This window comes from Pieris rapae, chromosome 9 (assembly GCF_905147795.1).
Source record: "Pieris rapae chromosome 9, ilPieRapa1.1, whole genome shotgun sequence".
NCBI lineage: Eukaryota > Metazoa > Arthropoda > Insecta > Lepidoptera > Pieridae > Pieris > Pieris rapae.
Window position 1 is genome coordinate 9580465 of NC_059517.1, and position 25204 is coordinate 9605668.

General features: G+C 31.8%; 4 protein-coding genes and 1 pseudogene across 5 annotated transcripts; 3 read left to right on the plus strand and 2 right to left on the minus strand.

Annotated features, from left to right (window-relative positions):
• Positions 1–1828: 1828 nt before the first annotated feature.
• On the minus strand, positions 1829–4828 carry LOC110997776 (leucine-rich repeat protein SHOC-2). Of its 2 annotated transcripts, none has more exons than XM_022266090.2 (6): positions 4254–4828; positions 3968–4130; positions 3125–3220; positions 2844–3006; positions 2290–2399; positions 1829–1921 (listed from the first exon to the last, which is right to left on the minus strand). In XM_022266090.2, the coding sequence occupies exons 1-6, from the start codon at positions 4742–4744 to the stop codon at positions 1850–1852; spliced, it is 1095 nt and encodes a 364-aa protein (XP_022121782.2). In that variant the 5' UTR covers positions 4745–4828; the 3' UTR covers positions 1829–1849. The 2 variants fall into 2 exon arrangements, with proteins under 2 accessions (XP_022121782.2, XP_022121783.2); XM_022266091.2 differs by having other exon boundaries at positions 1829–1903; positions 4254–4827.
• A 205-nt stretch (positions 4829–5033) lies between these two features.
• On the plus strand, positions 5034–8564 carry LOC110997784. Its single transcript, XM_022266100.2, has 9 exons — positions 5034–5286; positions 5360–5629; positions 5752–5918; positions 5997–6167; positions 6255–6437; positions 6694–7092; positions 7172–7399; positions 7477–7583; positions 7860–8564. Exons 1-9 carry the CDS (start codon positions 5214–5216, stop codon positions 7951–7953), a joined length of 1692 nt encoding a protein of 563 aa, XP_022121792.2. The 5' UTR covers positions 5034–5213; the 3' UTR covers positions 7954–8564.
• A 1610-nt stretch (positions 8565–10174) lies between these two features.
• LOC110997775 (seipin) lies at positions 10175–17144 on the minus strand. Its single transcript, XM_022266089.2, has 8 exons — positions 16614–17144; positions 16157–16302; positions 15899–15983; positions 14754–14871; positions 13564–13702; positions 12892–12977; positions 12051–12126; positions 10175–11115 (listed from the first exon to the last, which is right to left on the minus strand). Exons 1-8 carry the CDS (start codon positions 16880–16882, stop codon positions 11039–11041), a joined length of 996 nt encoding a protein of 331 aa, XP_022121781.2. The 5' UTR covers positions 16883–17144; the 3' UTR covers positions 10175–11038.
• A 1095-nt stretch (positions 17145–18239) lies between these two features.
• Positions 18240–21709, plus strand: LOC110997764 (valine--tRNA ligase, mitochondrial 1). Its single transcript, XM_022266072.2, has 4 exons — positions 18240–18570; positions 18781–18890; positions 18960–19447; positions 19519–21709. The coding sequence occupies exons 1-4, from the start codon at positions 18336–18338 to the stop codon at positions 21632–21634; spliced, it is 2949 nt and encodes a 982-aa protein (XP_022121764.2). The 5' UTR covers positions 18240–18335; the 3' UTR covers positions 21635–21709.
• A 1291-nt stretch (positions 21710–23000) lies between these two features.
• On the plus strand, positions 23001–24302 carry LOC123689462 (annotated as a pseudogene).
• Positions 24303–25204: the final 902 nt, after the last annotated feature.

Below are 25204 nucleotides of genomic sequence, written 5' to 3' on the forward strand. Positions count from 1 at the left end.
ACAATTTCACGAAAATTCGTCGGTTAGAGAACTGTCACTAAATAAATTCAAAGCCCTTGTTAAAAGTAAATTAATTAATAAAGCCTTTTATAAATATGACGAATACCTAAATGATCCTAATCCTTGGGATTGATTTGCTCCAGTTCAAACAATTTGTATTAAAAACTTGGCGACTGAAAAGTGTGGCGGAAAGTTTCTTGCCAGTTCTCCTTACCCGCTCTACGCCCTTGACTTGCGAACTGGTGGTAAATGTAAATTTACGATTAATTTAATTTGTTTTTCTTGACGTTCAAAAGTGTACATGTTTACCTAAATGAATAAAGATATTATGACTATGACTAATGTTGATGCCTTATGTGCCATTTAAGAATAAAAACCGCACATATACACGTATTCATGTAGGCGTATTTCAAGCAATAGCGGTATGAGCATGTCGACGCTACTCTCGGGTGACAAAAGGGCGAACGAAAACCGTCTTCGCTCATATTTTATTTTTTGCCTCCTAAAACCTAACTTAAATTTATGCTAAACGTATAGGCATTGCTATCCACAACACAGGAAGAATATCCACGAAAAAACGGATGGTTACCGAAATTACACAAATACTTGATAAAGTCGTAAGTAGTTCTATACATTTTCTAATTAAGGTCATTTGTGATCTAGAATCCTTATAACAGACACCAGCTGAAAACAATCCATCAATTGTAAATTAATAAGGTACACATTTTACAATAAATAAAAAAATATTAGAATATCAAGACCTTTATTGATAAAAAATAATAATATTTACAATTATATATATTTAATAACCCACATTTTCAATGTAAATAAAATACAATAAGTATTAATATACACTGTCGGATTAATTGTGCGATTATTTGATTTCAATATCCGATATATGATTTATACAAATAAATAAAGATCAGTTCATTATTATAAATTCGCCGAAAACTTGTTATGTTGTTGATATTTTTTTGTCAAAATATTTTTTATCTGACTAATAAAAAAGGGGAAAATTTACATCATTATAAGTTGGTACAACCTTTATATTTCGTCTCTCAATCAACTTTTGACACAATAAATCAGTTGATAGATGAATATGGATCTAAACTAAAAAACATTGTTTTTTTATTTATTACGCTGTGCCATAGGGCGATTGCGCGGTTTGGGCCAATCGCAAAGCAGTTAAATTTTGAAGAGTTGTGATTGGCCAAAATAAGATGACGTTCAAATCGTTAACAAAATGCATAACCAAAGTCCTCAATATATAATTTTACTAAAGCTTTGAGGCAGTTTTTAGGTTATGATTATGAAATCTCTTTTATTCGAACGTAATAATATAAACCTATATACACTCAATACATTTGGCGAGCTACATCACAAAATGTACTAATCCGATATGATTACATTGTATACACAGTTATATAAAGTCCCAAACAAATATAAAATATCTTATTTTCACGAAATTAGACAGAAACTGATATAAAAATACAACTATTCAAAATTGTCTGTCTTTTAAACCGCATATAATAATTATTTTAAAATATAGGCGACTCTTTCACTGAACTATAGATTCATACCTATATTTTTCTTTAACAACAAAAAACCGCGTATATTTAACACAATAATACAATTAACTATGCTTTATAGCAATTTTGTTTTTTTTTTTGGTTTTAAGTTATTATTAAAACATGATAGTATGTTACGATAGGTTATATTAAAAATTACTAAACAAACAATTTAAAATAATTTCTGAAAACAAGTTTGTAGCCAAAATTACTCAAATTTCGTGAATAATACAACGCACCATAATATCTTACATTATTTATCTTTAAGTTACCAGTTATATTTAACTGGCTGTTGACGCGTACCGGGACAATTCTGGCAACACCATACCCACAGCCTGAAAAAATTGTGCGATCTAATGTCAGCGTGTTAACAACACCGTTCAACGTTTTAACATGCTTTATTATTTTTTATCTTTAACCATTTAGATTTCAAGTTAAAAACAGTTAACAAACTCTGTAATAGATTAGATTTAATAAGATAATAGAATAAATTGTTTTCTCTTCGGAAACCGACTTGTTAAATAAAATATGGGTATAGTATAAAATATTAAAATAAATATTTTGTAAACTAGTATGTTTGGCAATAAATTTGTAACGGCTTTTGAAAATAACATTACTTGGATTGTTTTGTTTTTCAAGTAATTGCGAAAAAAATATTTCTGTTATTACATAAAAACAGTTTTGAATACTGGTATTTATGCTGTAAATAAATCGGAATTACCTCATTGTCACCTCTTTCGTCATCACTCTGGTAATGGACATCTAACTCAGAGCTATTTACACTGTTCTCCCAATCTTCTGATTCTACTGATGACGCGTCCATTTCCATTTCTTAAGTAAAAATAATTTTTATACAAACTTTTTGTGTACCTTTTATATATTAAATATGAAGTGATAAAAAGTAGGAAAGGTGCATTAATTCTAGTTCTATTACAATCACTTTAACCTGCAACTACGGGTTTTAATCATTATAAGGAATAAAGTACTTTGAATACAAAGCTCTAATTTGTACTAAAAGTCTAGTATTTATTAACACTTGCATACAAAACAAAAATTTAAGAACACACCAATTTCTAAAATAATTTTAAATAGGTGTGAAAAAAAATATTACTTCACATATTTGATATATAAATATGCAATACAAGCATTTATACTTGGTAAAATAACGGTAACATTGTTGCCTGATTATTTTTTATGGCAAGTAAGACATTATTGTAACTTAAGACTACATATGTATGTGTGCATTAACCGCTAAGCCAGAAGAGGATCAATTACCTAATATCAAATCCGGATGTCTGGGTGCCGGAACTGCTGGTAACCGAAGAGCTGTAGCATTAACAGCTAAAGCCTGTGCAGCCATTCCATGAGGCCGGCTGCTAGATGGGGAAAGATCTTGAGGTACTGGAATTTCATCTGAGAAGCGAACTAAAGGGTGGTCCTGCAATTAACGTTGCAATATAAACAAATATAAAAAAAAATAATATCAATATCATTTGTGTTAAAATTCTTAGAACCAGCAAAATTTTTGAATTAACTAAAAGTAATATGACACTTACTAGATGTGACAATTCACATATGGGGTTTTCTCGTAAATCTATCATTTCTAAAACTGTTACTTGACTTGTGTCAAAATTCTCTGGTAAACTGGATATCTGCAAATTTTAAATGATAACTTTATATTCATGACTGAAATCTTGAGTTGCAGGTTGAAGTGAATAGAACTAGCACTAATGCAACTTTGCTACTTTCTAACACTAGATATTAAGTTTTTCACTACATATGTTGTCTATTCATAATGCTCAAAATTGCACAAATCATCATGAAATCTTCACAAATAAAAGCGAGAGCACAAATATGAGCTTATAGAATAATTGTTGATGCCACAACCATAATTTGCTTGAATACTCTCGCAGAGACAGAACAGTAATGTATTATACAATTTAAAAAATTTTTTATTCAATAAAAAAAATTGTGGGTAAAGGAATAAATGAATTGTAGTCTTATTTAGTATTACCAAGATTTTTTGAACAAATATAATTCTTGTAACCAAATAGTAAAATAAATACTTTTATATTTGATAATAACAGTCTATTTAAAAAAAAGTGAAGGTCAGAAAATGTATTAACAGTTTTTTGTACCTAGGGCACAAAAACATTATGTATTCTAAAAAAGCAATGACCTCAGTTAAGTACAATTTTAAAATGTCCGTGACCTTCTTTTAGAACCTTGCTTGCAATTTAGGCTTACAAGATACAGGTTAAGGCACATAATTTTTTGTCATAGATTTACAAATATGCAAATAATCAAAATATATTATTATTATTCAATTTATCAAATTTTTTTCACAATAAAGCCATAAATTAGTACATTTTCATAAAACATATTACATTTTGGATTACCTGATTATTATTCAACTGTAAGAACATCAAATCAACACATTTCAGAAAAGACTCTGGGAATTCCTTTAGCCTATTTTTGCGAAGATTACAGTGTACTATCCCTTCCATGTTATTCATACAGTTAGGTAAAACCTCTATTTGATTATTTTCTAATGTAAGCCATCTGTAAGATATTTCAAAAACTTTAAATGGTTAATTTTGATAGTATAAAATACAGTAATCAAGTTATTTTAGGGTTTCATATAATTTCATAAAATATAAATAATAGTTAAGACATATAAAATACCTTAATTTTGTTAGTTGAGTCATTTCTTCTGGTATGGTTTTTAACTCATTGCCTCTTGCTCCAAAAGTATCAAGTTTTGTCAACTTGCCGATTTCCTTTGGAATTTCTCGTAGCCCTGTTTTATTGCACCAGAATGCTTCAAGGTTCTCCAATTCACCTATTTCTGGTATAAGTTCTTTTAGGGGATTATAACTTATGTTTAAATTGACAAGATTTTTCAAGTTACCAATTTCAACAGGCAATGAAGTTATGCCATTGTAATCCAGGGTCAATGTTGTTAGGTTTAAGAGTTCTGTAATCTGCACTGGAATAGTTGTAATATTATTTAAATGTAAATATAGGTGTTCCAGCTCAATGCACGAGTATAACAGTGTAGGAATTTCGGTAATTTCAAAAGAATTTAGACTCAAGCGAGATTTCTTTTTCGCAATTGCTTGTTCTATCACTGCTAATATGTGGTTTTCACGGATGAACTTTAGGATAGCACTCATTTTGAGCCTAGTTTTGCTTACATTTCTATTGCGTTTGTTAGTTTGCTTGGTGAGAAACTGTGAATTTTTTGTGAATTTGACTTTGACAATTTACAAAAATGAGTAGTTTTTTGTCAAAATCATCTGGTAAAATGTTGCCATTTCTAGTAAAAATATACATAATAATTAAATTACTTTTTTTTCAATCTACTTGGAAGAAAAGTATACTACAAAACTTCTGTTTGTACTATTTTATATTCAAAGAAATTAATTTGATTATTGTTTTATCAACCCATCTTACTACACAACCACTATCAGGAAACCTTAAATAGACGTAAAAAGAAACGGTTGAGAAGTATTGATTTTATGTAATACATCTACTAAACTTTAGTTACTAACATCTAAATAACAACAAATTTTTAAAAAATATATAGCAATAGAAATTAAAAAATGAACAATATTGTGAGTGCATAAGTTGCAACTTAACATAATGCGGAACTTTATATCAAAAATAACTATTCTTACTTTCTTTTTTTATCTTGCATATTTTAACAACGCACTTGGTAAGGAATTTTATTAAAAATAATAATAATTAAATATAATAATATTTATATTTTACTAACGAAATTATTTCAGCATTTCAGGAAAATAAAACAGGACATCATAATATACGTAAGCCCAAGTACGATATTTTTAATAAACCCCAAAAGTTGGCTACGTACAGATCCTTTCAACCAATAATAGGACAGAAACCTACATATAACAAAGCTGATGATCATAATGACTATGATTTAAATACTTACGATTCCGAGTATGGTGTAGTGCTTTCTAACTTTACATCTTCAATATATGATGATAATCCACCGCTATATCCAAATCCTGACGTTATCGTTAAGGAAAGTAAAGGTAATATATATAATAAAAAAGCTACTCTACACACACACTACAATCACACAAAATATAAAGATAATGAATTTTATAATCCAAAAAATTAATAGTAAAAATGTACAATATTTGAATTGTTTTAGGTATATCGAATATATTTCAAGAAAAGGAAGAACCTGATCCAGATATGGACCTTCCGGATGATTCTTTGGCTGATGCAGACTTGGCAGAACATAATATAATAGATAGCGTAACATATGTGTATGGTTTTAATAATTGCCACGGAATGCGAGATGAATGGATGGTTTTGGTAACGTATAAAGAATCTCTTCAATTTCTTAGAGAATAGAAGTACAAAAATATTTAACCCTTGCGCACATTTTTTTAGATTTATGTTACAAGTGGTTTAGCCGTGTTATTTCCTATATCATCTATTTTGTGGCTTATGTGGAGTGAAAGTGCCGCAGAATTTAGAAGAAGTAGCAAGTTATATCCTATCAATATTAATCTTTGCTGTTGTCTAGCAGCTTGCACGCTAATTTATATACAAGCGGCTGTGGTAAGTCATGTTTCAATTTAATCTCAGTTTTTATTTTTATTATTAAGAGTTAGGGTATATTTAAACCAATGATTTGCATTTTTAAAGGGGGCATCATCTCCTTCGCAATGTGAGAGAATCGCATTGCTTCTACATTATACGCATATTACTTGTGCCGTGTGGATAGTGGCTTTGGGTGCTGCAGTTGCTGAATTCTGTACATGTGACAACTTATTGCCCCTTAAATATAACTATCTTCTAGCATATGGTGTTCCAGCGATAGTTGTTATGGTAAGAAATTAATTATAAAATTACCACCTAGAAATTAAAAATTAACACCTTGTTGACCTTTTGGGATTAATAATACATAACATCTTTTATCTTAGTGTGTTTTCTCACAATTTTTTTCCTTTACAACACGAGCAAGTTAAATACGCAAATAGAAGAAAAGGCTCTTCCGGTTAGACATCAAGGATGACAGTTGTGTGATTAAGCCTATTGGCTAAAATTGCTTTTAATCATTTTTAATGATTGATATTATTTTTAGTTTAATTATGCGCTTTCGATGGAACAATATGAAATTAAACATTATTGCTGGATGTCAATTGAAAAAGGTATGGTCATGGGTTTCATGATACCGGCAATGATTCTCATACTGATTAACACAGCCATTATCATAGTTGGCTTACAAAGTGTCAATCAAAAACAGAATGATTTAATATCGGCGAAAATTCAAGATTTGGTTGACCAGCACTTGGCAAATTGGCCAAAAAACGAACCAGGCAGTTCCGAAACGTTGAACAATGTTTGTACTCCCCTTCCTAGTCGAAAAAATACTGATAGTTCTGACACATTGGACAGAGATTCGAACGATGAAGATAATCCGTATACTACAGTAACAATGGGTGCATCCAATAGTGATGCCAATAGTGAAGAAGGAAGAGAGGTAAATGTTGTCAAATATTATTTCCATTTCATTCCAATTCAGGAGAAATCATTTGACTTAATAATTTCCAATATTTCAGATGAAAAGAATATCGGACAAGCACGTAATTAATTTATGGAAATCAATGGCGAAACTCTCTTGGAAAAATGGATGGAATATTGAAGGCAACGATTTGAAAGCCTATTTAAACCTTTGTTTGATTCTTGAACCATTTTTTGCCATAAATTGGGTAATGGGAGTCGTTGCTATAGAAAATGCTGCGCATTGGTCAACTCCAACCATTTATCTCATTCTTGTTTTGTCAATGGTAATTACGCGTATAATTTATTTTTGTACAAACATGTACATGTAAAACCGCTTTACACTTAATTCTTTATATTTTAGCACATCTACTTAATGGCTACAATATGCACAACACTACCAATTGTACAAAAGAAAACACCAGCACCATGTACGGAAGTATCTACAGAACCTACTATTGTGCGCTCAAGGTAATACTTTTTTGCATATGGCAGCCCAAAATGCAAAAAGGCTTATCCAAACTCAAAAACATAAAATTATTTTTGCATACCCTCAATTTATCAAACACAATTAAACTTTTAAAACAGAAAGTTTTACCGATTTCATATTTCACTGAGTTCAATATAGACAAATAAAGAAACTGTGCAGTGTTTATATGTAAGAAAGTAGTTATTGAAATGTTTTGCAAGTTGCCTAAGGGTAAGCACATTAAATATATATATTAAAAAATATTTGGTATTTTTTAGGACAACCGACAGCATTCCTCTTTTGGACCCAACCGTACAGCAAGCTAATGTTACACCGGCACCAGTAGACACTATTAGTACTATAAGTATTTAAAATCGACTAACTCAAAATCATTAGTAAGAAAGTAATTAAGTTACCGAAGAAAGATTGCAGAAGGTTCTTGAGGTTCATTTTTGTATTATTTTGTACAACATGCTGCCTTACTTATTATTTGATGTTTTTTCATACGAAATAATCATTATAACATTTGCCCACGCTCTGGTAACAGCAATAATATTGTGTTTATGATTTTAAAGATGGGACGATAATTGTTATTTATTAACGTTTTACAAACTTTTTAAGCAAAGTTGCCAGATAATAAAATTCGTACAAATTTTATTCTATGATAAGAGCATGTTAAAATATCAACAACTCATTTTACCTAAAGATTTATTACTAAGTAGTTTGTAGTTTCAAATTTTAAAGTAGTATAAAGTAAGATTTTCTATGATCCTTAGTAAATTAAGAACGAAAAATTAAAGCTAATTCCACCTACTAAAATTCCAATATCAAAATGGTAGAAAATAACACTTCCTACTTAATAAGTTCAAAACTTTGTTACAACACATTTCTTACTAAATTTTACAAAAAAAAATTATTGGTTATGTACTATATTCTCTATCACCAAAATATAACGAGAGATGAAAATATATTTAAAAACTGTTCCTAATATGTATTATATTTCAACAATTTGATGTAATTGTTAAAAACTTAAAATTTGAATAAAAATATTGTTCGTTTCAGTGCATTTATTTTCCTGTAATAATGCCAAAAATAATATAATTCAAAACTCACAAGAAACAAAAACCAGGTTTAGCTAATTGAACTGAATAGCATAATTGTTTTCAAAATTAACAAAACAGCATCGAGTTGATTCAAGAAATTCACAATTCCCAAAGTTCATAGTATAAAAGTTCAAGTTGCTTTTATTCCAATTAAAATGGAATAAAAGCACACGTGAAACATTTCACTGCAGTGATTGGACAAAATAAATAATCTTTCAAGTGAAACTAGCTTTCTCCACTATAACGAGAACTTACCATTGAGCGTTATTGAAAAAAATCCATCCTAGAAGTTCTAAGGGTCCCCGAGATTCACCTTTAGTAAAACTCTACTATGTCATATAGGCGAGTGATGCCTTATTTAATTTTAATGTTTATTGACATTTTGTATACAAATGATTTGTTGTGTGCCTTATAGGCGCCATAAAATTAGTATTTCTTTTCATTTCATTTATAAGAATCAAGACATCCTGGATTAAATTTCGGCTGTACGTCATTGTACAACAGCTACAATGACGTAATTCAAGACGTTTGCGACCGCTAAGCATATACAAATTTACGACTTAGCCACTGGCACCTGCGGGCCCGTGTTATGGTAAGACTGAAGAATAAGATGGGAATCCTTCATTTGGTCGAGACGGATTGCTAGGCGTCCGTCTTTCACACAATTGTATTAAATTGGTAGGCATACACCTTAAATACAGATAATCAGATAAACCATTTGCAGGCTCATTGGATCCTAATCAGCGTTGAGGTGTGCAACCTGAAATTCACATTCACTTACGCCCGAACCCAATAATTAATGCACCTGAGATCAGACCGTGACTGTCGATCCTATCTGCATCCCAATAACCAAACCCTACGAAGATAATCCATTTTTGGCGATGGATGGAATGCAATCTCTTCGCTCTTTATTTGATAATCAATATAAACCAAATAAACTAAATAAAACCATACAAATAATAATAAAATATACATGTCTAAAACTCGTGTAAGTTAAAATAGGATATTGGCACAGTTGCACTGTCATTTTCATATAAAGGTCTATCCACATACACCGATCCAATCTACCATGGATAGCTTGCATCGAAAGATAACTATTACAATCCGTCGATTGGTTATAGGCACACTTTTATCAATATTTATAATACGTCTATCTCAGATGGTCAGAAATGAAATGGGACAGGTATTCGATTTGGGCGTAAAGAACTAATAATTAAGTGCTCTTCAAAAAGCTCGTGTGAAAATTAGATTAGAATAAAAAACCGCCTTCATCGGGAAGGCGAGGACCTCTACTTCGTACTTCGCTTACTCCAGTCAGCTTCCGTCCTGCCTTTCAGGCGATTAACAAGCCTGCGAGGGCCCTGCCTATCCGAGTCTCCCAGTAGACGGCTTTGCGCTAGTCGCGGGAAAACATCCGTGCGAGTTACGCTTGAAAGAACTTCGTATTAAGCATCGTTCGAAAGGATTTGTCTTAATACATAAAACTCAGCTCATTTTTATAAGTATTTAATCCCCAAATAAAAAAATATCACTATAGTATTCCTTATAACATTGCTCATAAATTATGTTAATTTACTAAATTGTACTACGTAATACTAATTCCTTGTTTGAATGTCAAAATATAAAGACATGCCCACTCTTCAAGTATTAAAAATATAAACTTATATAAAATTAATAGATTATTAAATTCATTTTTGTTAATTACTTTAAAATATTTCTGAATTGAAAGTCTGTTGTTGTGCTAGTGAAAAGGCAAAGTTATAACTTGTATAATTATAGGAAACTATTAATTCTGTATATAACTATATCAAACCTACATAAGTCTTTATTCTATCTGGTATGACAGCTGACAGACTTGACATATCTCTGAGTACCATAGATTATAGCTGTAACCGTTAGGGTGAGATTAAATACGAGACAATGATCCTAACGCCAGACTCAGCGGTGTCTCGAATTAAGACAAATTTATAAATTTAACCCGTAGAATACATGGAATTTGTAAATTTGATTCTTTCAAATATAATCTGTATTAATTAGATATGTTTTTAGGAACAGTGCTTAGTAGAATACATTTAAAGCTCACAATTGCTAAAGCTTATTAAATATAGCATTTCTATTGTTTATTTTCAAATTCAGTTCATTAAACAATCACATTATACACTAAACAGTTTATAGACAGGTACAATAGCTATGGAACCATTATATTACTGCAACAGAAAAACAAATTTAATAAAAGTACTATACGGCAGAACGATTTTTAAAGTTTTCAACTTATTAAAAATAAATTTATCTCAGTCTAAAACAATGTCACAGTGTCCCTTAAGGGACAAAATTAAAGCTATAAATAAATCAGTCTACGTCTTCTTTTTCTCCAACGTTTGATATTCTTCTAGAATAGCCAGTGCCTCTTCTTCGATCAATGGAAATGAATCTACAAAGAAAATTCTAATATAAATTGTATTCGCCAACTATATCTTCGAGAGAGGTCATGAAGTTAATTTATTAATTAAATAAAATTGTGTTTGATTTACCCCAATACTAGTACGGTTATAATTAATATAAGAACAATTAATTTTAATTTTTTTTAATTGTACAAAAATACCAACGCGGTAAAAGATAAGCATAGGTAAAACATGGCTGAAGGTCTAGTATCCATGGTCATTTTTTATTTAGAAAAGAAGAAATGATTATGAAGAAACAAAAAAATACATCCATTAATAAATTATAGAAACTAAACGAAAATTAAATTAAAATAATGTGAAACGAGCAACTACGGATAACAGACCGACAGTAGTTCGATTATCGGAAAGTTTAGTCTGGATATCGATGAGGATATAAGTGGCCATGGACTATATTTTAAGAAACTCGACGATAACCATTAATAATTGTTTAAGCATTCTTATACCACCAGTGTAAGTCAACTCTACAACGGTCTTTAATAAACATGTTTTTTTAATTATTGGTGGGACTACATGCCTTGGCTTCATATCCAGAGCGGCGAGCTTCCAGTGAGCAAGTAAGTCAGTTCTATAGACTGTTAGACACATTTGCACTGAATTTTAAATCCTATATCAGTCAACGCTGATGTGCCTTTACTACTTAGGTTACTATGGATATGTCGCAGTAGTTAAGTAGTTAAATCAGAGAGTTAATTGAATTTTAAGACAGTTAATTAAAGATCTATATTCAACCAAGTCGCTAGCGTTTTGATTTAAATAAAGCAGCGCCGAAAACGTTTGACTATCTGTCTGACCGAAAGCCAGCGTGTTGATTAATACTGTAAAACAATAAGACATTCTTTTTGATGCCAGTAACAAATCCACTGTGACGAATTTAGATTTTTTTAAATCTTTTATAACTTCTTACCTTTCCGTTCAAGTTTTACTTTGCTAATCTGTTTCTTTTCATCTGGTTCACTTTTGACTTCTGCCTTGAATTTAGTCTGAGAACAATTACACATTTATATATTTATCTGACCTCGTAGTTGGTATTAAAATTAATCATAAGATTAATTATAACCTTGGCACCTTAATAAATAGTTTATAATTAATTTTAATTTCAAAACGGACCTGCGGTGTGTGAATGAACTAACACGCAAAAAATAAATGTGTTTTAATCAGGTTTTAATGTCGTTTGTATTAAAAAACATTTATCGTGATATTTGAAATCCTTGCTACTAGGTTTGTACTTCAAAAGTTTTTTTTTAGTAATTAATTTATTATTTATTTTTGGTGACGTTTATTTTTTTGACATTTATAGAATAGGGCGGGCGGGCAGAATATGCTCACCTTTTAAGTGATATCGCCTTTCATGGACACTAAGAGTGAGGGGGCACACGATTGCATTGGTACGGTACTAAGTCGAATCAGTTCAGAAATTAGTGGGCAGCTGGTTCCATATAGTAGTGGTGCCTACCATAGTAGTGGTACCTTAATAACTCTCAGTTGTGGAACGACGAATGTCGCAGTGATAGGGGTGATGATAAATTCGTATTCTGCCCCAACGTCCGATGGAGATACTCAGCTGCAGTTATTAATCCGAACAACTTCTTTGGAGGATCGGATATAAGATATAATACTAACATGCTACTGCGTTGACTATATTTTAGACGAAATTTTATTATATCCATAAGACAACCGATCAAGGCTTATAAAAAACGATTAATATTTACTTAATTGGTTTTTGATATTAAATCAGTGAACCTTACCTTAATAAACTCAGGTAGGCCATCTTGTAAGTGATACCAGCTCATTATAAACACGAGCGATGTAAAGAATAAATTCGTGGAGATTCCTGAAAATAAAGCCACGTTGGTATTGTGCTTTCGTTGGTTTTATATATCGAATGAAAAAAATGAAATGCGTGCCCTTGACTAACAATACTATTAGTTGCGGCACGAAACTTTAGCGCTGACCGTTATTGCACAGATGTAAAAAATAAGGAGGGGGGCTAGCGGAATGAAGAGCGTCGATTGGCTCTCCAGTCGCATTCCGGCTCCCGCACCACAGTACACATGCGCAGTAATCCCTTCACGTATCGGCCAGCGCTAGACTTACGTGCCTATAATAATACTATATAATATACTTTTTCATATACAAAGTGCACCGTTTTGGACTTTCATACTGAAATACTAGAAATGTTGACGTAAAAGTACTAAACCATTATTATTATTATTATACAGATACCTAATACTATTTAATAGAATTATGTACACGTCAATTTGAGTTGTTTACCTTATAATGTTTATTAAAAATTAAAGCTATCATAATTTAAACAGTCTATATAGTAACTAAATGAACGAGAACTTCTAATCCGAGATTTTTTTTTAATTTTCAAAGGCACGCATGGATTATGAATGGTGCTCACTAATAAATCTCACCGCAGAGGGCGGAGGCCCGTGGCCAATAGTACATCGCGTATCGTAGCCCTGAAAAGTGAGCCTCGACGTGCAATGAACACGAGTGGACTTGCACAAAGCGAGACTGCAGTTCGATGTATGCATCAGTTACAGGGCTGTTCTAAAACCATTGAAATATAGGCCATTACTCAACGATGAATAAAAATTATAACAGATTTATATGTTTTAGGGTCTGTTTCACAATGTCCGGATAAGTTCCAAATAATCTATTTATTACTTATTGTTAGGACTGTCAGGTAGCGCGAAATTTCTTCGGAACTTTTATCTTCCGAATAATATATGTGTTGCATAGCTATTTGGTACTTTATCCATACATTGTGAAACAGACCCTGAATATATCATCTTGCAAGGGCGATGCTAGCATTTCATCAACAAAAACCAGTGGCGGTACGACCTTTTAAGATTGGGCCTTAGATTTCTGTATCAGTTTTATGATCATTTTTGAATCTAACAGGCAAGTAGGTGATCAGCTTCCTGTGCCTGACAAACGCCGTCGACTTTTTAAGTCTTAGGCAAGCCGGTTTCTTCACGATATTATCCTTCTCTGTTCGATCGAATGTGTAATACGTAAATAGAAAGTCGAATCTACGATCTGAGGTATGAGAGTCGTATGTTGCAGCCACTAGGACACTGCTACGCGTTCTATTAGAATACAAACAACACAGTAGGCAAACGGGCAGTTGCATCTGATGTTAAGTGATACCGCCGCCCATAGACACTGAATGCCAGAGGGCTCGCGAGGGCGTTGCCAACCTTTATAAATTTTAATGTTTTTATATATATTTATAAATTAATTTTTTAATGTTTTTATCTAGAATAGTTGGTGTGGGATTTTGGAATTCTATCGTATTAGTAATTACTGTTAAGATAGAAAAATGTAGTGATAAATAAATAAATAAATTAGTACTCTCTTCGAGGAAATGAACCAGAGATTGATTATTTATTTTTAGAACAGTATAAAACAGTAATGATGGCCCATGCCATGTCTTGAAAGTTTTAAAAACGAAAATAGAAAATGTCTAATTGCGCCTTTTTAAATTTATCACAGCAGACAGTAAAATGAATTCTTTCTCGTTTTGTTTCCTACCTTTACCTAAAGAAATTATTTTTAAGTCATATAACCCAAAATACGTTATCACAACATTACTCACTGGATCATCTTGAAAGTCGCTAAAAAGCTCCACTTGTATTTCCTGTCGCTCATCATCTATTCCAAGTAGAAATAGCGGTGAGAACAACGATGTACGGATATAGTAGTGCAATTTCGACCTGAATGTATTTTAATGATTTAAAAACTCTTAAAGAAGAGAATAAGCAGACACAAATCAAAATATCTTTATTTTTATAGGTAGGTATACTTATGAACGCCAACAGAAACTATGTTACATTTCGCAAGTCAAGGGCGTAGAATGTGCAAGAATAACTGGCAAGAAAATCTTTTTTTTTATAGAACAGGGGGCCAACGGGCAGGAGGCTCACCTGATGTTAAGTGATCCCGCCGCCCATGGACACTCAATGCCAGAGGGCTCGCGAGTGCGTTGACGGCCTTTTAAGAATTGGTACGATCTTTTCTTGAAGAAAATCTCTGCCACTCTTTTTAATTGCCAAGTTGAGTCATAAAAATTTTTGTAAGGCCGAGTAGCTATACATATTTGAACTGGAGCAAATCAATCCCAAGGATTACGATCATTCAAATAATCGTCATATTTATAAAAAGCTTTATCGATTATTTTACATCTGATTTTTAAATTTATTCAGTGATCATTCTCTAATTTTGCTCCGGAAAATGTTGCAAAAACTAATACAATTTCCATATAAGTTTTAGGTTCATTTAGGTTTATCTTCGGGAGCCTGGTTGGTCACTATAAAATCTGTTATGTTTTAAGTATTATACTGGTGAGTCATCATTTGTTTTAAAATTGCTTATACTTTTTTACATCCAATAAGTCATCAAGAATATATTGACCAGCTAATATACTATTATTTAATCCCCCTAATTCTGTGCTAATAAGGATATAGGAACTTTTAATAATTAATCATCTTTTTAATACAAAAAGCTAGCCTACTTAATAAAACTGAAAAACTGATTCAAATATGGAAGAGGTAATACATTTCATATTAGTGACAATGTAATAAAATATATTATTAAACATACAATTCCAGAATATTTATTAAAATTAATACAACTGAAGCTCCCCCTTACATTACTGCAATCATATTAAAAAAACTAATATCACTGTATAGTGGTATAATAATGGCAGATGTAGTATGTAGATTAATAAGAAATATTACATACCTATAATTAAGCATAGCTGATCGGCATGAAGAGGAGACTAATGTACCCCCCTTTCCACGCATTTGTAGGCACACCATGAACATACCTGAATATACATGAATAATAAACTTTAATATGTTAAATGATGAATAATGATATGAATGATATGATGAAATATGATAAAAAATATTTGAACTTTCATCCAATTGCACTTCTTAGTTGTGATAGAATTTTGTTAACATCATAAAAGCCACTTTGAAAATAATGAAGAAGCTATACCTAGGTCCTTATTGTTAGGTGATTCAGGCACATCCATGACTAACTTGATTCTGTAGGGCTGCCCTGACATTAAAACATAACTGGCTTTTGTCAGCTGAACATAAGCATAAGGATATGAACAGAGTCCCATTTGATCTTCACAGGATCTGAAAAAGTTAAGTTATTGAAACATTCCAATAAAATAAATAATATTTTCATACCTAAGGCTTTAAATTCATAACTTTTAAAACTTTAATTTTCAATTATTTTAAAGCACTTATTTATTATATGTACTTCTAATGAATTCATTATTTATTATTAATAAATAATTATTTATTTATTGTATTTAAGATTACTAAATGTTATAGATGAAACTATTGTAAGTATCTAAGAACAACAATTAACCAGTATAATTTATGAGTAAGGATAATTATTATATCATATACATTATAATAGAAGATACCAAAACAATACTTACTTAAACTGCAGGTGAACTGGCCTTACATGAGTAACATTTGGCATATATGTATAGTAAAATGCTATATACATAAATATAGATATCCATAATATAGCAGAGAAAAACACTAATAAAATACCAGCTCTATATATTAATTCTTTGACGCTGGTGATACTTTCATTTGTTTTCTTCTTATACCCAATATACTGGTCGGTAACAAAACTTTCTACCGGTGCACGAACAAAGTCTCGAAACAGTCTAAAGGGATTTAAATAAATTAACAACGACATTTTATTACGTCCTATTAAGAACGGATGGAAAATGACTTTGATAGAAACGGTCAAGGAAACGGAACTACAATCGGGTAGATAGTATAAATACTATTTTATCAATAAATTAGACGATAAGTAACGACCATGGTTTGACGATAAGACATTGCTGTGATTCAAAGAATTTTTTTTAAACAAAAAAGCAAATACCAGCTTTGAAAAGAATTCAATAAGTTTAATAATCAAATAAACAACAGTCTAAATTTAAAGTTTTTTTACAATAATTATTAAATAAATTTTACAAACAAAACTGCCATAACACATAATATTCAAATCAAAAACACCGTGATCGCCGATCGGTCAGTGGTCACCGTCAACTTCAAGAATCAAAGTTGACACTTAACAGACAATAACTCGGAATTAGATAAAAGGCTTATTACACCACGCGATATTCAGACAGTCTTACTAAGATTCAGCCTAGTGTAATAAGAGTTAGCCAGTTAGCCTGTCTAATTAGACCGACCGAATGGGTTCGGCCGTCGGCGGTGCTTACTGGCTTACTTGCTGAATATCGTGTAGTGTAATAAGACTTAGCACGCTAAATCATTCAGTCAGCGCGCGGCAGTCGCAGAGCAAAGACGTTTGTACATGTTTGTTTTCTGTGGCCGCGTGCACCATGGCGTGTTCGCAAGAAAAAAAAGTACTTTGGAATGTTTTCTATTTTTTATAGATAAAGTTAGCCAACGCTCGACACACTGATACATTGGTAAAAACAAACATGAATCTTAAATTTAGAAAGAAGGTTCGGACAATCAATCTTATTATAGAATATCTTAGCTGCAAACGATGTGTCAATAAATTTAAATAAATTTTCTGCGATTCTCTAATGACAACATACTAAAGTGTGCCAGCCTGGTTCTGTTCTTGATTTGTACCGAGTGATGCCATTTTTATTGCCATATTGAATGTATGGAGTATCTATTAAATTACATATAATAATATAAATTACTAATATAACATTTTAATAGTCATTCAAACTCGGCAGCTCCTACTCTAAGGTAGTTTCTTAAGTCACATGCCGACATCCGTCACCGACTACGTACGCTTTGCAAATGAGTAAAAATGAGTTAGCATGCGGTATTCAGTCTAGTGTAATAGCGAGCTTGCTAATTAGATTTTAAGACAGTCTTAAGTCAGTCTGAATATCGCATAGTGTAATAAGCCTCTAAGTAATAACAGACAAGTACGTGTAGAAAAATATCGGTTACTGTATTTTTTTGTCCTCGAAGCTGTCAACAAATAATTATTGTACATATGTTAATACTCTGTGAATAAAATCATATTGTTTTGATTCAAAGTCAACAACAATTATAATATAATATGAACTTTATAGTGTATTTTATGTTCCTGTAATTTAATTTTATTAAATTTGGGACAGTATAACTTACTTTATAGATATCTAACTAAACTTAAGATGATTTTTAGTTATCATGCGCGAAATTTAACTCTTCTAAAGAGATTTAGATCCAATACTTCAAGAATTCTTCCGAAAGAAGCTTTGCCGTGTACAGCGTACAAACCAGAAGTTACTGAAAAAGATAAATATAAGCGATGGGAGTTATCGAAACTACATCACGCTAAATTAAATGATCAGCCACTATTCAGTATGGTGTTACCTCCCCCAAATGTAACCGGAAAGTTGCATTTAGGTTAGTTTCGTAAGTTAGGTGTATTTAGTTAGTTCAAGTCTACCGTATAATTTTCTGAATTCAAAATTATATTAGCTCCTTTTAATCTTGGTGTTGATCCTTTCAATTTATAATTTATCACTCATTCATAGATTTGTTAATCAGTGAATTTAGCTTGAATGTAAATACTCATTCATATTAGTCTCAGTATTTTTATTTAAAATTTTTTAGGACATGCACTATCATGTACAATACAAGATGTTATTGCTCGTCAGAAAAGGTCTCAAGGATATAATGTTATGTGGTTACCAGGGACTGATCATGCTGGCATAGCAACACAGGTATTTTTAAAATATTTTTATAATTATGTTCTACACACAGGATTAATCGTAACATATATTAATTTTTAGAGAGTAGTTGAGAAATATTTAAAAACCCAAAACATTGACCGTCATTTATTGGGCAAAGAAGAGTTTACAAAAGAGGTATGGAAATGGAAAGAGAAACATGGCAATACAATTTCTAATCAGCTTAGAATGCTTGGGTGTTCATTAGACTGGTCTAGAGAAATATTCACAATGGATGAAAACCATTCTCATGCAGTTACTACTGCTTTTCTAAATCTATTCCACAAAGGTTTAATATATAGGAACAAAGGTCTTGTTAATTGGTGTAATGCATTGAAGTCAACAGTATCTGACATAGAAGTTGAAAATATTGGTATAACTAAGGTGACAGAAAGATTTTTGCCAGGATATGATAAGCCAGTAAAATTTGGCCTCCTTTATAATTTTGCATATAAGATTGTTGATAGTACTGAAGAAATTGTTGTTTCTACCACTATGCCAGAGACAATGCTAGGAGATACGGCTGTGGCTGTGCATCCTGAAGATTCTAGGTATGTTATTTGATAAAATAGTTACTTAATTTAATAATATACAATGACTGAATTGTTTTATTTATTTTCAGATATAAGCACCTTCATGGTAAACTAATTCATCACCCCTTTAGAGAAAAACCAATTCCAATAATTTTAAATAGTTTTGTAGATATGTCTTTTGGGACTGGAGCAGTTAAAATTACTCCTGCTCATAGTAAAGTTGATTTTGAAATCGCAAAACAAAATAATTTACCTCTATTGCAAGTAATTGATGAAAATGGTTGTATGGAAAATGCAGGAAAATTTAATGGCTTAAAAAAATATGATTGTAGAGAAATTCTTGTGGAACATCTTAAAGATTTAGGGCTTCTTAAATCAGTGACTTCTCATCAAATGTCATTACCTATTTGTAGCCGTACAGGTGATGTTATTGAATATTTGCCAAAGGAACAATGGTTTTTATCTTGTGCATTATTAAATGAAAGAGCTGCCCAAGTAGTGGAAGAAGGTCTCTTAAAGATTGAACCGGATCATTTTACTAAACAATGGCAACATTGGACAAATGACTGTAGAGATTGGTGTATATCAAGACAACTATGGTGGGGACATCAGATACCAGCTTATAAATGTAGTATAGATAAAAACTTTGTTTGGATAGCTGCTACTAATGAAACAACTGCTAAGGTTGAAGCATCAAAATTCCTTAGATCTGTGCCAGAAAATATATTAGTTGAACAAGACACTGATGTTCTCGATACTTGGTTTTCTTCTGGCATCTATCCATTTTCATCTTTAGGATGGCCCGAAACAAAGAGTCAAGATTACAAAAAATTCTACCCTTTACACCAGTTGGTGACCGGACATGATATTCTGGGTTTCTGGGTACATAGAATGGTGATGTTAGGTTTAGAATTAACTGATGAATTACCATTTAAAAATGTATTACTACATGGAATAATTTGTGACAGTAAAGGTGCCAAAATGTCCAAAAGTAAAGGAAATGTTATAAATCCAATAGATGTTATCAGTGGAATATCAATGGATGGTTTAAAAGATAACTCGGTTCAAATGTTTAAAGAAGGCATACTTAGTAAAGATGAATTAAACAAAGCTCTGGCTTATCACAAAGCAAATTTTTCTAGTACTAATGGTATTCCTGAATGTGGTGTTGATGCATTACGATTTACGTTGATGTCTCAAGATGTGAAATCACATTTTGTCAACTTTGATGTCCATCAATGTAATGCAAACAAATTATTCTGCAACAAAATCTGGCAGGGTGTTAAATATACACAGTTATCCTTTGCAAAGCTGAAAAAAATAAGTTTAGACTTACAACGAGAAGATTTAACATATTTTGATCAGTGGATTTTGAGCAGATTGTCTGAAATGGTGGACAGGGTAAATGTTGCAATGGAAAATTTTGAATTCCATATAGCCACAAAGGCATTGAAAACATTTATTTACCATGAATTTTGCGATATCTACTTAGAAGCCACTAAACCTGGTTTTGATGATAGTAATCCAAAAATCGCGTTTGCCCACGCACACACATTATCAGCAGTATTAAATACGTCTTTAAGATCGTTATCGCCATTTATGATTTATTTAACTGACGAGATTATTCCGAAAATACCTGATTTTGAAAAAAATATAATAGTTAATTTCAATGACATAAACAATGACTTTTTTGAACTGCCAGTAAGTAGTGGTTTCAAATGTTTCAGAAACACATCTTTAGAAAATCGTGTGAAAATATTTCTACACACAATATCGTTAATAAGAGAAATCAAAGGATTCTACGGAATTTCAAATAAGGAAAGGCCATCTGTAGTTATTAAAACAACGGATATTACATTAAAAGATGATGTACATAGCAATTTATTGGTGGCATTGAATTTAACTAGGTGTAGTGAAATAAGCTTTGATGAATTGAAAAACAAAAAGTATGTTAATTCAATATTAAATGAGACAACAGATATTTTTGTAGAAATACCAGGAGAACATGCAGATAGCATAATATTAGAAGCTAAAACTAAGTTGCAAAATAAAATTAAGAAGATAGAAGAAAATCTATTAAAACTAGAATCAAAATTAACAAGTAATCATTATATAAATAAAGTACCCGAAAGGATTCAGATTGAAGATAATAAAAAAATTGAGATGAAGAAAGAGGAACTAAGAAGGTTACAAAGACTGATGTAGTTTACCAGAACCAGCTGAAAGTTTATTGGTTTTAAGCAAATGATGGTTAAAAATAATTAAGCATAATTCAAATTTCTATGTTATGTTTTATAGTACAGTTTACTGTTGTACTTATTTAATTATACCCAATCTAGTCCTTCTTTTTAAATTAGCTTTATTTTAATCCATTAATGCATTTATGAATTACGAAGAAAATAAATTCAATATTATGCTTTGATATTAAAGTTTGGAAGACCGACTGCAACGCCATCTGCCAGGCTGATTTGGGAATCTAATCCATCCATTCAGGGTGCTATTTAAATTGGTCACAGGAATCTTTCTTGATGTTGCGTATAATAATGTAAAGAAATAAACACAAATTCACGAATTTATTAAAATCACAGCCCATTTTGGTTTATTTAAAAAAAAACAGTAAGTATACAATTTTTTGTGCAACATATAGGGTCATTTCGCCTGTTCGCGTCCATCGCCCAATTCGCATCCATTTTTCGGATCTCCCTTTAAAAATTGTCGAAATTAAGTATACTAAGACACACATAAGTCGAAAAGTAATTTTTAATACAGTTGCTCAAAAAGCGGCATATTGCAGGGACGTATAGCGTTCGGGAAGTGGGCTATTACACACTCGTGCTTTTTTACCTTTCCCGCACTCGTGCGTTCTCTTTCCCAACCGTCAACACAATGTCTATTAAAAAGAAAAAACCAACCACGAATGTTTTACTAAAAAAAATCATAGAAGTTTAGATAATATAATATGCAAATACATATTTCTATAAAGTTTACTAATAAAATTGGATTCAATAAGTTGGGTTAGGTTTCTTTTCATTTCATATCAATGAAAAAATATTTAAGAAAAAACCAACCACGAAGTTTTCGTGATTCATGCAAATATTTTAAAAAGAAGCTACTAGGTAATTTGTTTCAATATCAGATTTAATGATTGGATTCAATGAGTTAGGTTTGGTTTCATTTCATTTCATATCAATCAAAATATTCTACTGAAGACTTGGCTGTATGGGCGAAGTTCCCTTTGCCTACCCAGAATGGATGAAGAAAATAAAAATCTATGCTGATATTCTTTGACGGTTGGCGCCATTTTCCAAAAATGTTCTTGCGAGTTGAGTTATTTATTCCACAAAATAAGTAATTTCAACGATATTTTATTTGAATTAATACCACCCGAAATTATACTGAGTATAATTGCGCAAAATGCTTCGGAGAACATTTTACTTCTCCGAACTCTCAGCAAAATTAAAACCTACGTTGTGGTCAAGGTTTTCGATGTTAAAAAATATGCTGAAAATAAGAAACAACGTAGATGTCAGTAAATACCCAAAACTAAATGGTTTCCTTAAATGACAATCAGATGGTTTTACAACTAAAAAGTCGAAAATATGTATTAGCATCGAATGAAGTGAAAAGGTTTTTGAACGAAGCTCCCGATTATCGTTATTTAGCTACAAAGGTATTTTTTTTAATAAATACTTATATTTTGATTTAGTATTCAGTTTACGAAATCGCAATGTACAGTCAATATATTATTAAAACAAATATTAGTCAAATCCCTTTTTTTGTAGGTTGCGCTGATTTAGGCGTTGCTGAAGCTTGCCGCAGAGAGGCATTAGCCAATATCACTTTAAAAGATATTGAATGTTATGGAAAAAATGCTACTTATTAAGATTCCGAATACAAAAAATAAGATACCAAGAAGGTTTGTTGTTGAAGGAGATTTTCTTAAAATAGTGCAAAAATATTTGAATCAGCGGTCCCAGAAAGCAAAAACCGACCGTTTTCTTCAAAATTATCAAAAGGGAAAGTGTACAGCTCAAGCAATCGGGATAAACAAATTTGGTAATATGCCCAAAGAAATAGCTACGTTTCTTGGTCTGCCGGATGCCGAGTATTATACTGGGCACAGCTTCAGAAGGACCTCTGCTACATTATTGGCAGATTCAGGAGCCAATTTGACGTCTTTATAGCGACTAGGAGGTTGGAAGTCAGACAAAGTGGCAGAGATCACAGACATGATGGATGAGATGAGAAGTATTCTTTGAATACATTAACGAGTTTCACAACTGGATGGTGGAAAATAAAATTGAAAAACCTGTTTCTGCTGGTAGATGGGCATAAATCGCATGTCCTTAATGCTAAAAGTAAGGTATGTGAACAACTGCAAATTATTTTGTATGCCCTTCCGCCCAACACCACCCATATTTTACAACCAGCTGACGGGAGCGTATTTGCACTGGTAAAAACATATTGGCAATCGACAATCCGTGCATTCCTATCACCAGAATTTTTTTATTCTGCCGTTACAAAAACAAACTTTTGCACATTATTAAATGATACATTAAAACATAACAGACAACATCAAAATTGGAGCAATGTGGTCTTTATCCATTCGATGCAAATTGTCCTGATTAAACTAAATGTGTGAGAAATACTTTAGAGAATTTACAGGCCGTTGGTCAACAACCACAAGATGTTACCCGCACTCAATAGTTTGAAAGAGTCTTTTGCTGAGATTTCTATCGAAACTAAATCTGAGAAGTCACATAGTATGGAACTTTTAACAGAAGAAATCGAGAACGAAAATGACCCTACTGTACAGGTTCAAACAGTATCAGCCCTAATATATTCACCACCAAAACCATTAGCCGAGACTTGAAAATCAAAAATAACTACCAAAAATAGAAATCTAGCATCTGCTCAACTTGATGTAATATATTCTGATAATTCAACTCTCAATACGACCAAAAACGATTCCTTTCCTGACTTGTCCCTTTCGACGTTACATCTTTTTAGCGGTTACCAAATCGTCGGCTCTCTCGTGTCCTTAGGCGAATATTTAATTCTACCATTTGAAGATATTGGCATCATTGCCCACTATGTCTAGTGTTGAAAAAACATATAAGAAATAAACGTCAGAACCGGCTTTGACTTCTTCAATTCATACAGCATCAGTTTTATCGCTACTTCCTTGAGTACCACTAGCTTCAGCAGTTGTTGAAGAATTAACACAAAAGAATATCTCTGATCGATTAAAAACCACCTGATGCTGCCTGAAATCTCTAACAAAGCAAGAAAAGATAATGAAGAACTCCAGCAGCTATATCTTCTGCTGCGTGGAGTAAGTATTATGAAAATAAAGAGCAGATGAAAAAGTTAGAACGAATCTGAAAACAAAAACAGAAAAAAAACTTTAAAAACATTCTCAAAAGGTTCATAAAACTGCTCCGAAACGAAAAAAGGAAATACGTCCTCATGAAGAAAACGGTAAATGCGGTAATTGAGAAAGAAAATTTGAAAGGCGTGGAACGAGTGAAATGTCCTGAACGTACTAATTTCAGACGTAGAGACGATGAGAAAAACATTGGATGGTATTATCTGAAATGCACGCGATTTGTAGGATTAAGTTATTTAGAGGCCAAAGATAAGTCTTTTGAGTGCGACTTGAGTCATTAATTAATATTCTAGGGCTTTCATATTCATCAGCTGGTTTCATGATCATTAAGATTTAACATTTCTTTTAGAAGGAGGATTAGACTAAATGATTGTATTGTTTTGTTG

Coding starts and splice junctions, on each gene's coding strand:
- LOC110997776 (XM_022266090.2), bottom strand. CDS start 4,744: ATGAGTGCTATCCTAAAGTTCATCCGTGAAAACCACATATTAGCAGTG. Junction 3,221..3,967: donor TACAGTTGAATAATAATCAG/GTAATCCAAAAT, acceptor TAAAATTTGCAG/ATATCCAGTTTACCAGAGAA. Junction 1,922..2,289: donor ACGAAAGAGGTGACAATGAG/GTAATTCCGATT, acceptor CGCTGACATTAG/ATCGCACAATTTTTTCAGGC.
- LOC110997784 (XM_022266100.2), top strand. CDS start 5,214: ATGCGGAACTTTATATCAAAAATAACTATTCTTACTTTCTTTTTTTAT. Junction 6,438..6,693: donor TTCCAGCGATAGTTGTTATG/GTAAGAAATTAA, acceptor TATTATTTTTAG/TTTAATTATGCGCTTTCGAT. Junction 7,093..7,171: donor ATAGTGAAGAAGGAAGAGAG/GTAAATGTTGTC, acceptor CCAATATTTCAG/ATGAAAAGAATATCGGACAA.
- LOC110997775 (XM_022266089.2), bottom strand. CDS start 16,882: ATGTCGTTGTTAATTTATTTAAATCCCTTTAGACTGTTTCGAGACTTT. Junction 15,984..16,156: donor ACCTAACAATAAGGACCTAG/GTATAGCTTCTT, acceptor ATGTATATTCAG/GTATGTTCATGGTGTGCCTA. Junction 13,703..14,753: donor GCGACTTTCAAGATGATCCA/GTGAGTAATGTT, acceptor CAATGGTTTTAG/AACAGCCCTGTAACTGATGC.
- LOC110997764 (XM_022266072.2), top strand. CDS start 18,336: ATGATTTTTAGTTATCATGCGCGAAATTTAACTCTTCTAAAGAGATTT. Junction 18,571..18,780: donor AACCGGAAAGTTGCATTTAG/GTTAGTTTCGTA, acceptor AAAATTTTTTAG/GACATGCACTATCATGTACA. Junction 19,448..19,518: donor GTGCATCCTGAAGATTCTAG/GTATGTTATTTG, acceptor ATTTATTTTCAG/ATATAAGCACCTTCATGGTA.